The sequence below is a fragment of the Myotis myotis genome, unplaced genomic scaffold (assembly GCF_014108235.1).
Source record: "Myotis myotis isolate mMyoMyo1 unplaced genomic scaffold, mMyoMyo1.p scaffold_m19_p_6, whole genome shotgun sequence".
NCBI lineage: Eukaryota > Metazoa > Chordata > Mammalia > Chiroptera > Vespertilionidae > Myotis > Myotis myotis.
This window is the reverse complement of record NW_023416368.1, coordinates 828,690-841,233: the sequence shown is the minus strand read 5'-3', so window position 1 is coordinate 841,233 and position 12,544 is coordinate 828,690. Positions and strand designations below refer to the sequence as shown.

Genomic DNA, 12,544 nt, shown 5'->3' with positions numbered 1-12,544 from the left:
GATGAGACAGCCCCCTGCCCCCCCACCCCATCCCAGCCGAGAAGGAGTGGCCTCGTGCAGACTAACCCTGTCGGTCCCTTCGAAGCGGTGAAATGTAGACACCAGCAGACGCTGGCACGTTCCGAACGTATATTGTAATATCTGGAACTAGGAATTCTTCAGTGAGATGTACTCCAAAACACTATAAATCGACCAAAATGGAATCACGACGACGTTCCAGTCACACATCGTGAGGCAGGACAGAGGACGCAGAGGAATACGAAGCGGAACAGAAGGCAAACAGCACAGTGCCAGCCTGAGGCGCAGCCTCAGTAACCGCTCCAGACGTAAACGGCCTAAAGGTATCCATAAAAGAAGGAAGTCGCGCCCGGCCGGCAGGCTCCGCGGTTGATTGTCGACCCATGAACCAAGGAGGTCAGGGTTCGATTCCCGGTCAAGGGCACAAGCCCGGGTTGTGGGCTCGATCCCCTTCCTCTCTCTGAAGTAAATGTAAAACGACAGGGATGACACGGAGTGTTGGTGAGGGTGCGGGGACGTGTCCCGCGTCCGTCACTGGTGGGCCTGGGAGCCACTCGGGAAACCGTTGCATCGTTCCTTCCCGTGCTCCCCACACGCACCAACGCCCTGCAATCATGCTCCCCACCGTGGGTCCCAGAGGAAGGAACACGTAAGTGCACACGGAAACTCTTGCGTGGGTTTTCACAGCAGCTGTGTCTGTAGTGTCTCCAAACCGGAAGCACCCAGGTGTCCCTCACAGGCCACCACCTGTGCGGCAGCCGCTGCTCCGCCCGAGAGGGGAGGCTGGTGACGGACAGCAGCTGGGTGCCCTCGAGGCCCTCACGGAGGCTCCACAGCGATGACTCCACTGACCTCACATCCTCTCAGCGACAGTGAGGATGGACTGGGGTGCTGGGGGCAGGGATGGGGGGCGGGTGCCCACAGGAAGGCCTGGGGAGAGCTCTGTGGGGGCAGAGCAGGTCTGTGTCTTTTTAAAAATATGTTTTTATTGGTTTCAGAGCAGAAGGGAGAGGGGGAGAGAGAGAGAAGCATCAATGATGAGAGAATCACGGATCGGCTGCCCCCTGCACGCCCCCCACTGGATCGAGCCCACAACCCGGGCCTGTGCCCCGACCGGAATTGAACCCAGGACCCTTCAGTCCGCCGGCCGACGCTGTACCCACCGAGCCACACCCTCGAGGGCTCATTGTTTTCAATTAAAAAACTTAAAGACCCCCCAGGCGGTAGAGCAGAAAGACGGCGTGACAGCGGTGCGGAGAGGACGGCCATCTCCATCCCCCCACCCACCCCCACAACACCCACAGGTCCCGGGAGAGCTGGCCACGGTGCTGGCCACGCCCATGGGTCCACTGGGAACGAGCCCCCCCCCCACTCAAACACGCATCCTCGTCCTCTTCCCCCTCGGCCCGCACACCAGGCGGGTCCCCTGCTCTGGCACCACCCGGCACCCCGCCAGCGGGCACGGGTTCCTTCCGGTCTGGCTGAGGCCGTGTTTACGGAGAAACGCCTGGGAGGCAGAGAGCGGACGGCTGGCCACGGCTGCTTTGAGAGGTTTCTATTTTCTTTTCCACGGTGAGCCGTTTCTAAAGGTGGTCTAATAAAAGGGTTACTTATGAGACAGGAAAAATCATGACACATTATTATTTTGTAAAATACCATCGGTGCCTTAGCACTGCCCACCGCCCAGAGCCCACCGCCCACAGCCCAGAACCCACCGCCCACAGCCCATAGCCCACAGCCCAGAGCCCACAGCCCAGAACCCACAGCCCAGAACCCACCGCCCACAGCCCACTGCCCACAGCCACCACTCACCACCACCTACCGCCCACAGCCCACCACCTACCGCCCACAGCCCAGAACCCACCGCCCACAGCCCACCGCCCACAGCCCACCACCTACCGCCCACAGCCCAGAACCCACCGCCCACAGCCCACCGCCCACAGCCCACCACCTACAGCCCACCGCCCACAGCCCACTGCCCACAGCCCAGAGCCCACCGCCCACAGCCCAGAACCCACCGCCCACCGCCCACAGCCCAGAACCCACCGCCCACAGCCCACCGCTCACAGCCCACCACCTACCGCCCACCGCCCAGAGCCCACCGCCCACAGCCCACTGCCCACAGCCCAGAACCCACAGCCCAGAGCCCACCGCCCACAGCCCAGAACCCACCGCCCACAGCCCACCGCCCACCGCCCAGAACCCACCGCCCACAGCCCAGAACCCACCGCCCACAGCCCAGAACCCACCGCCCACAGCCCAGAGCCCACCGCCCACAGCCCACCGCCCACAGCCCAGAACCCACAGCCCACCGCCTACCGCCCACAGCCCAGAACCCACCGCCCACAGCCCACCGCCTACCGCCCACAGCCCAGAACCCACCGCCCACAGCCCATAGCCCACAGCCCAGAGCCCACAGCCCAGAACCCACAGCCCAGAACCCACCGCCCACAGCCCACTGCCCACAGCCCACCACTCACAGCCCAGAACCCACCGCCCACAGCCCACTGCCCACAGCCCACCACTCACAGCCCAGAACCCACCGCCCACAGCCCACCGCCCATAGCCCAGAACCCACCGCCCACAACCCACCACCCAGAGCCCACAGCCCATCGCCCACTGCCCACCGCCCACAGCCCACAGCCCAACACTGACTCCAAGGCGGGTCCAGCCGACCTCCTGGTCGCAGGCTATGGCGGCGTCCAGTCCTGCGTCCCACCGGGTGGGAGCCCCTCTCCTGGCTCCTACCGCCCACATGTGCCACCTCTTGTTCCTCCTTCGGGGCTCGGTGCTGACCTCCCCGAGGTCTCCGACTCCCAGGAGCTGACGGCCCCTCCTCTGTGTCCCAGCGCCTCACCCCTGCGCGTAGGATGTCAGGTCAGTGGCTCCTCTCCCGCCACCTTCCTCATCTCTCCGTGGTCCGCCGAGAACGGACACCTGCCTCTTGGGCTTTGGGCCATTCAGCCAAGGGGGTGCCCCAGGCAAAGTGAGGGAGGGGGGTGGGGGAGGGAGGGTGGTGCTGCCTCTGGAGGGCTATCCGCCACTGCAGGCCCTGCCCAGTGGGCCATGCTGTGCTGCCAGCCATCCCTGCGGGTCCCCCACACCCTGTCGCTGGAAATGGTCCCTTAGTCGGCACCCCCCTCGAATGATTGTTTGGGATGTCACGTCTTTCCTGTTGGACTGTGACTGGCACACTCAAGGGAGGGGACAGGTTTCATTGATGTCTCCAGCCTGTCTGTGCTCAGTAGGGGCTCTCAATTGTATGTTGGGTGGATGGATGGAGGGGTGGTGGATGGATGGATGGGTGGTGGATGGATGGAGGGATGGATGGATGGATGGATGGATGGATGGGTGGATGGATGGATGGATGGATGAGTGGTGGATGGATGGATGGATGGAGGGGTGGGTGGATGGATGGATGGATGGAGGGGTGGATGGATGGAGGGGTGGATGGATGGATGGATGGATGGATGGGTGGATGGATGGATGGGTGGGTGGTGGATGGATGGGTAGATGGATGGATGGATGGATGGATGGGTGGTGGATGGATGGATGGATGGATGGGTGGTGGATGGATGGGTAGATGGATGGATGGATGGATGGATGGGTTGTGGATGGATGGGTAGATGGATGGAGGGGTGGATGGATGGATGGATGGATGGGTGGTGGATGGATGGGTAGATGGATGGATGGATGGATGGGTGGTGGATGGATGGAGGGTCGGTGGATGGATGGATGGATGGGTGGATGGATGGTGGGTCGGTGGATGGTGGATGGATGGATGGATGGTGGATCGGTGGCTAGGTAAATGGATGGGTGGATGGATGGGTAGATGGGTGGATGGATGGATGATTGGATGGATGGGTGGGTGGATGAGTGGATGGGTGGATGAGTGGATGGGTGGGTGGGTGGGTGAATGGGTGGATAGATGGATGGGTAGATGGGTGGATGGATGGATGATTGGATGGATGGATGGATGGATGGATGGATGGATGGATGGATGGATGGATAGATGGGTGGGTGGGTGGGTGAATGGATGGATGGGTAGATGGGTGGATGGATGGATGATTGGATGGATGGATGGATGGATGGATGGATAGATGGGTGGGTGGGTGGGTGAATGGATGGATGGGTAGATGGGTGGGTGGGTGGGTGGATGGAGGGAGGGAGGGAGGGAGGGATGGATGGATGGATGGATGGATGGATAGATGGGTGGATGGGTACGTGGGTGGGTGGGTAAAACCTCAGGAACACCCACCAGGTTCTGCTGCCTGTACTCTGTGTTGCTGGTGGAGAGAACGTGGGGTTCACGATGCCTGTGGCCTCTGATATCTGGCGGTGCTGACTCGTCACCCCTCCCGTGTCCATGCCCTTTGCCGCTGTGGACGGGGTGACTGTCCCCCCTTGACTGAGCTCAGCCCCCTGAGCTGCTCTGGGAATGGAGCGTCAGCAGATGCGACCACGGGGCTACTCCTGGCCACAGGCTGGCTTGCTGCCTCTCCCCCCAGCACCCAGGCTGGCACGTGAGCCGCAACGTGTTGAGTGGGTTGTTATGTGGCATGACCGGGCAAACAGGTCACTGACACACGACCCCTGTGGCACACGCAGCCTCGGCCCACGGGCCATTGGACCCTCTCAGTGGCCAGTGCGTGGGGACGGACGGAGGGCAGCGGCGTGTGGTGGTCAGGTGGTCTTTGGTGGCAGAGCTGGTGTGGGCGTGCCTCTGGCCTGGCCCCTCCTTCCTCATTGTAGTTCCCCTTTTCAGACCAAGCATGGCCACTCCCAGGAAGCCCTCCAGGCTCTCCCAGGCAGCAGTTCCCACCTTCCCCAGCAGTTCCCACCCTGTGGCTGCATCCCTGAACTGGGGCGCCTGCCGTGGCACCCCTGCCTGCTGGCCGGGAGCTCTGAGGGCGGGCAGGGTAGGTCCCTCCCCAGCCCCACAGGAAGGTTGGCGCGGAGCTTCACCCGTCTGTCCACGCTCCAACGCCACCAGGAGGTCCTGCAGGCAAGGACAGGCGCCATCACATCATGCCCCCGGGACTGGCCTGGCGTTGGGCAGTGAGTGCCACCCTGACCAGCCCTGGTGTCCGGGGAGGGCTGGCCAGGACTGTGGCCGCGTCGCTGTGTGACCCTGGGTGAGGGGTCCCTGAGCCTCTGCCCACAGGCCCCTCCGTCCTGGGTGCAGCCTCCTGGGCGTGTCACGCCGGCTGCCCGGTGCTGTCCTCTGGACCCTGGTGCGGGTGAGGGGCTGCCCGGAGCTGGGGGAGCCAGGGCTTTCAGTCAGGCAGGGACAGGCAGGGCATGTGGCGTCCATGGAAATGACCTGCTTGGAGGGGCTCCGTCCGGGGCCCAGTGCTGTGCACCCCGCGCGGGGGGCTCATACACCAACCTCAATGGGGCAACCGGGCAGGCCAGCCTGGGGCAGGTCGACTGGCCCCATCCACAGGGTGGCGTCGCCCCAGAAATGTGCCCAAGGCTGCAGACAGCCAGAGGGACGGACAGGGAGGGACAGAGGGCAGGTGGACCCTCAGGAAGGACAGGGAGGGGCACCAGCAGGTAGGATGGGCCGGGAGGTTGGGCACCTCAGGGGACAGCCCCAGGCTCCCACCCCCAGGAGAAGGCCCTGCAGGACCAGGCGGGGAAGATGGGGTGGGTGCAGGGCTCGGGTGCCGTGTCCTCCAAGCCTCGCTCCGGCTCCTGGGGGACGTGGCAACCCCGCGGCTGTGGCCGCTGAAGTGCAGGAGCCACAGTGGACTGGGCGCTCAGTCCTGTTCGCTGCGGCCTCGAACCACCCGCTCCCTGAGCTTGGGCCACACCCCGTGGGGCAGGGATGGGGCCTGGGGGCCGGACCTTCCTTCTGAGGGGCAGGGCTCCAGCCATCACAGGGCCACCATACCCCACTGCCCCCACCAGCCTCTTAGCTCACCCACTCACACCCCCCACTGCACCCCTCCCCTTGCTGCCCACCTGTCCCCCCGCCCACCTGTCCCCCGCCCACCTCTCCCACGGGCGCACCTCTCCCATGGGTTCCCGTGCACCCCAGGGTCACATCAGATACAAGAAACCCCGAAGCTTCCCCTAAACCCACAGTAAAAGCCATACACACAAGCATGGTCTTTCCTTTGCAGTGTTTAGTAGACATCACCTTTTTCTTTCTCGTTTTACAGCAAACATTGCAAATATAGAAATATTCTCCTGTACATTAGGACGAAGCGACAGTGGGCTGCTGGGCACCCCGCCCACCCCCTCCCCAGTCCCGGCTCCAGCTCGGCCGGCAGCCACTTCCCTCTGCCGTGGCGTCCACAGGTGGCAACGCCGACGAGCAGAGCCACAGGCCACGGACAGAGCGTGCGAGGGGCGGGGCCGTGCTCCCCACGTCTGCTTTGTCCTTTTTAAGAGAACTTTACTTTTATTATTTAAAAAGGAAAAAGGGAAGGAGAGAGAGAGAGAGAGAGAGAGAGAGAGAGAGAGAGAAGTCAGGAAAGAATCAAGAGAAAAGATACTGAAAAAAAGTTCCCACCCCCACCCCCCATCCCTAAGACACAGTTTTCCGAAGTCCCTTGTGTGTGTGTGGTGTGTGTGCATGTGTGCACACACGTGTGTGCATGTGTGTATGGAGTGTGTGCACTGCTATGTGTGCACATGTGTGTAGCGTGTATGATGTGTGTGAACTGCAGCGAGTGCATTGTGTGGAGTGTGTGCACACGTGTGTGAAGTGTGTGAACGTAGTGTGTGTGCACACGTGTGTGAAGTGTGTGAACGTACAGTGTGTGTGCACACGTGTGCGTGTGTGTGGGCAGGCCCTCCCCCCGTGAGTGTCCAGGGCAGGTCCATGGGCTGTTGTCACTGTCCACGCCCCTCCCTGCTTTCTCTATAGAGCCCCAGCTTCGCCTGCTGTCCTGTGTGAATGTGTGAGTGTGCGTGTGTGAGTGTGCGGCACGCGAGAGTCTCTGGGTTAGAGCTGCAGGCCGGAGCCCCTGGGTCCGGTGGCGTCACGTGTCGCCGGCTCAGGACTTGTGCTGGGCCGACACGCCCTTCCAGTAGTCGAGGATGTCGTGCAGGTCCTCGTCCTTGGCGAACTGGACCTTCTTGCGCAGCGCGTGGCCGGCCGCCATGCACTCCTCGCCGTCCTTGCGCCGCCGGCGGCTCAGGCGAAGGCGCTCCCAGATGCTGTGGGCGGCCCGGCAGGTGGCCGCGGCCTCGGGGCTGGAGGCGTAGCGCAGGTGGCGGTACTGGGGCGACAGCGGCGAGTAGGCAGGGTCGCGGGGCCGCGCCCGGGTCAGCGGCTCCAGGATGGATGCCTTGCGGCCGCTCAGGCCCTCGGGGGGCAGGGTCCCCGGTGGCGAGGGCGACTCCACAGGGTGGGAGCCAGGGTAGGAGTGCCGGTGCTCCCCGTACGGGCGGCCCTTCTCGGCCTCGGCCCGCAGCACAGCGGCCTCGGGCGTCACCGTGAGGATGGCGTCGGCCGCGGGCGAGCTTTTCTCGATGTACTTGGCCTCGGAGGCAGCGGCCTTGTGCGCACCGGCCACCTCCGTGCCGAAGGCCCTGGGGCTCCGCGAGGAGCTGCTGGAGGAGGTGCTGGTGCGGGGGGGCCCCGGGGCGCCCTCCACGCTGTGGTGGCGCTGCAGGCCGTGGCCGAAGGGGTCCTGGTACGCGGGCGACAGGAAGCCGTGCTTGCCGGCCAGCGGCTCGGCCAGCAGCACCAGCTGGGGCTCGGCCACGGCCTCGGACTTGAGGGCGTCGATGCAGTTGTTGATGATCTGGTTGACCTTGTCCACCTCCTTGGTGATGGTAGAGATCTCGGTCACCGAGCCCTGGCCCCCAGCGCCCTGCCGGGCCGGCTCCCCCGTGCGCACCTCCATGTAGGTGCCCTTGCTGGCCTTGGGCGTCTCGCTCTCCACCGGCTTGTACGGCTCCACCTCGCTGGCGGCCGCGGGCATGAAGGGGAGGCGGGTTGCGGGCTCGGGGCCCAGCAGCGGGCCCTGGGACAGGGGGGCCAGGCCGGGCACCTCCATCTCCGGCCCGTACTTGAGCTCAAGGATGGTCTTCTTCAGGCCGCCGGCCGCAGCCACCGTCTGGTGCTTCTCCCCACGGCGCCGCCGGCGCAGGCAGTAGTAGACGGCGCCCAGCACGAGCACCATCCCGAACAGGCAGCCCAGCACCGTCATGATGTAGTGCGTGGCCGTGGCGGGGCCGGGCCCGGGGCTGGGCGGGCTGGGCGGCGGGGGCAGGCAGAGCGTGAGGCAGGTGTGGTTGTGCAGCAGCCCCGAGCTGGCGGACACCACGCAGTAGGTGTAGTTGGTGAGCGCGGCCAGGTTGGGCAGGCGCACCTCCTGCAGCGGCCGGGTCAGCCGATGCACGGTGGACGGCCGGCTGTTGTTGAAGTGCTCCAGCGTGTACACGCGGGTGAAGGGGCTGGGCAGCTGCACCGTGAGCGTGGCCGAGTTCTGGGTCAGCTGCTTGACCTTGATGAGCGGCCGTGCCCCGGCCTGGGGGGCCAGCGTGGGCAGGGCCACCAGCGGGGTGGTGCCGTCGCCCGAGAAGCAGTCCTCGGCGGCGCAGGGGGCCTCGCTGGGCTCGGGCGGCGGCGGGGGCGGCGCCTGGCCGGGCGCCGGGCGGGACTCGGGCTCCGGGGGGGACTCGGCCACGTAGGCACCGTCTGTGCACACGGCCTGCAGGGTGCCAAGGATGCTGCGCTGGCCGTGGCCCCGGCCCAGGAGGAAGTAGCCGGCGTAGGGGGGCGGGGCCTCGCACTGCACGCGGTCGTGGGTCTGCGTGGCGTTGGTGAAGGCGGCCAGCCAGCGCAGGAAGCCCAGCAGCTCGCAGGAGCAGTAGAAGGGGTTGCTGTAGAGCTCACAGGCCGAGAGCCGGGCCAGGCCGGCGAAGGTGGCGCTGTGCAGCCGCTGGATGCGGTTCATGGACAGGTCGATGTTGACGACATTGGGGCAGCCCCCGAAGGCGCCGGGCGCAACCACCTCAATGCGGTTGGCCTGCAGGTACAGGTACTCCAGCCGGCCCAGCCCGCGCAGCGCGCCCTCCGTCAGGCTGCGCAGACGGTTGTAGCCCAGCTGCAGCACCTGCAGGTTGAACTGGCCGGCGAAGGCGCCATCCTCGATGTAGGCGATCTCGTTCTTGGTGAGGTTGAGGTACGTGAGGTTGCCAAAGCGGCTGAGTGCGGCCTGCTGCACGCCGTGGATGCGGTTCTCGTTGAGCCGCAGGTCCACCACCGTGCTGTTGATGTGCTGCGGGATGGCCTCGTAGGGCGGCTGGTTCTGGCTGCAGATCGCCAGCCACACGAAGCCCTTGTCGCCCTCGATCAGCCAGCAGTCGCCGCGCGCCAGGCCCCCCACATGCAGCAGGGTGGCGGCCGCCACGCACGCCCAGGCCCACAACGCGCCCCACCGGCGCCGGGCCATGGGGACGGCTCGCGGGAGGCCCCGCTGCACCTGCCCAGGGGGACCGGGCGGGGCCGGGCAGCAGCCCGGGAGGAAGGAGGGGAGGGAAGGGGCCCCCACTCAGGCGCGTCCTGTCCCGGGCCGCATGGTCGCACGCGGAGGGCGGGGAGGGGCGCCTCCGTCACGGCCGGCCACCTCGCGTCATCCACCGGCCGCGTCCGGTCACCACCATGGCCTCCTTCCCCATCAGCCCGGGCGTCCGTCCGCAGCGGGTCCTGCAGCAAGAACGGGACGAGGAGAGAGTGGTCAGAAGCGGCCAGCACCCCACACGTCCGGGGGTCCGCGCAGCCCTGCTTCCAGCCGCCGAGCCCGGCAAACCTGACGGCACCGGCTATTGAGGGACAGGGCTGCTCCGGCTCTGCCCGCCCTGAGGACGGGGCTCCCGCGGCCCCACCTGACAGCCATCTGCAGGGGGTGCTCCGAGCTGGCCAGGCGGCACCGGGACAGCCAGGCTCTGGTCCCAGGCCCCCCCACCCCACCTCTGAGCACGGGCCTCCATGCCACCTCTGCCCCCCTCCCCTCCCCTCCCCACCCCCATGCTGCGTGTCAGCAGGAGCAGACTGTGGACAGGGCGGCGGGGGCTGCAGTCGGGGGGGATGTGGCCCGGGGACCCACTGCGCACCGCCCGCCCGCACTGCCTCCAGGAGAGGAGTCAGGTGCGTGTCTTGTTAATATTGGCGTTTGCCGCGGCCTCTGGCCTGGGGCCTGGCAGGCGGCCAGCTGAGTGCGTTTCCGATAGCAGCGTCTGCAAGCAGCCTGCAAGCTTAGATCAGGAGGAAAAGTGGGAGGTGGGATGGATTTTCCCCGGCAACTTGAGGAGGACAGTTCGATCGGCTCCTGGGAGCCTGTTTCCGACGTAAGGAGAAGGGAGGTGGGGCTGTGGGGGAGCCCCCGGGCCAGCCCATGTTGCTGTGTGATCCTCAGCCAGGATGGCCTCTCGGGCCCGTGGGAAATGGCTCCAGGCAATGGGGTCCCCATGGCCTGGCTACGTCCTGGGGGGGGGCTCAGACCTCACCCCACAAAGCCTGTCACCCCCAGCACACGCCACCCGGAGCCGACAGCCTGGCGATGCTGGGCTGTACGCCCCTGGGGCTCCTGAGGCCACAGCTGGGGGGCTGGTTTCTGGGGGGGTTTGGCCGGGACTGATGAGAGGCTGGCTCCTGCCCCAGCCTCCGGGAGAGGGTGGGCACACGCAGGCCCAGGAAGTGTGGGCCTCAGCACGGCTGATCCTAATCACCTTTAATCTCTTGCTCAAAATAACCCAAAGTCAACCTAAGGAGGATTACAGGCCTGAAGAACCCTTATCAGGAGGCACGGGGCGGGGGGGCGGGGGGGGGGGCGCGCTCCTGCTCCCAGCCCCACCCACCCCCACTCCCAGGGCAGTGCTGAGGGCTGCGCACACTCCGGCTCCCACACACCACACGTGTGTAGTCAACCCGCACACGCCACATGCATGTCAGGACTCCATGGCGTGTGTGTTGCAGGGGGGTGCAGCTCCGTCCACACTCGGGGGGCGGGGGGTGCAGTGTGGCCGTGCACAGTGGTTCCAGGACAGCCTCTCCTCCCGTGCATCCCCCAGCCTCCCCCATTCGGGGGCTGATGTGAGGGGCCGGGGCCCGGCCCTGGACCTTTGCTCCCGTGGGGCCAGCACCTGCCCTCTGGGCTGAATGTGGAGGTGGGGGCGCCCCCCCGCACCTACCCCACACTCGCCAGTGTCCCTGTTCGTCCTTCGCTCGGGGTTAACCACCGCCCACAGGATGTGGGCCCAGCGGAGCCAGCGTCCCGTCCATGGTGGGGCCTCGGCCGGCAGGCGGGGGGTGCAGGCCTTGCTGGCCTGACCGGGACGCCCGCCTTCTCTCAAGCGTGGGCTGCATTTGGTCAGGCCCAGGGGCTGTCACCCCTCACCCTCTGGGGGTCGCACAGTGCCCCCGCCCACGGCACCGGGGCTGGGTCACACTACCTGGACGGCGGACGGCGTGCGGGAGGCTGGTCCCGAGGGCCTGTCACCGCGAACAAAAGGAAGAAATAGGGTGGTTCCAGGCTTTTAAACTCCTCAAGACCAATCTGCACAATCGCACGGCGTGCTCGTGCTGGGACAGGAACGCGTTTGCCTCCTCCATCCCTGAGCCCGGAGAGAGCAGGCGGGTCTGGGGACTCCGTGCAGAGGGCACCGCGGACCAGGTGGGGGAGCGGGTGGAGGGTTACAGACCGGTGACGTTCACCGCGTCTCGCCCTCCGCTCACGTTCACTGCTGGTCTGCCTGGTTCTGCCGCGGGCACAGGACCGGCCAGCAGAGCCACCTCGGACCCGACTCCCAGGCCAGAGTGAGTGCGGCTCTGCCAGGCCCGGCTGTGTGACGTTGGGCAAGCCGCTCAACCTCTCTGAGCCGTTTCCTCTGCCCAGTGGGAGCCCCTCCCGGACGGTGAAGACAACACGACCGAGTGCTGGAGGCTCCGCTGACGGCAGGGCCCAGGCAGGCGCTGCACACACTCCCTTCCCGCCTCCCCGTCCTCTGCGATTGGGGAGGGGCCACAGTTCAGGGCGCGCTGCGGTGGACGAGCTGGCTGGACATCCCAGGGGCCCACACAGCTCCTCACCACCAGACCTGCCCACTCCTTTCCGGCCTCCCGTCCATCCAAGGAGGCCGGCCCGGGTCCCAGGCGGCCGTCCAGCCCTGTTGGCTCAGCAGGTCCTCCTCGCACTGGGCCCAGGGTCCAGCCGGGCGGGCCCCATCACCTGCACCACGGCCCCCACCCCACAGACGCGGGGAGGTCGCTGAGGGATGGACAGGCCTGCAGTGACCTCGCGGCCTCAGCGAGTGGGCAGACCAGGTGGCTGCTCACAGGGATGTCCTGCCGGACCCCCCACACGGAGACCTGCCGTGCAGAGCCCGTCTCCAGCCCCCGGGGGTCGGGCATCAGTGTGACCGTCAGACAGGAAAACTGAGGCCTGGACAGCGGGCGGGGTTGGCACAGGAGAAAGCCACGGCCCACGGCATCTCCGTCCACCGCCTGCCTGTCAACACAGCCCCCTGGGTCTGCAGGGTCCCTGGTGCCAGAGCCGCGAGGACC

The 12,544-nt window shown here is 66.1% G+C and overlaps 1 protein-coding gene across 2 annotated transcripts in view; it reads right to left on the bottom strand.

The window, feature by feature from the left end:
• Positions 1–6,143: 6,143 nt before the first annotated feature.
• Positions 6,144–12,544, bottom strand: part of ELFN1 (extracellular leucine rich repeat and fibronectin type III domain containing 1) — a 38,797-nt gene continuing 32,396 nt past the window's right edge. For both annotated transcript variants that reach the window (XM_036315575.1, XM_036315576.1), the window contains exon 2: positions 6,144–9,688. In XM_036315575.1, coding sequence (XP_036171468.1) covers positions 7,026–9,434 — 2,409 coding nt within the window. In that variant the 5' untranslated portion in view covers positions 9,435–9,688 and the 3' untranslated portion in view covers positions 6,144–7,025. The remainder of the gene's footprint in view (positions 9,689–12,544) is intronic.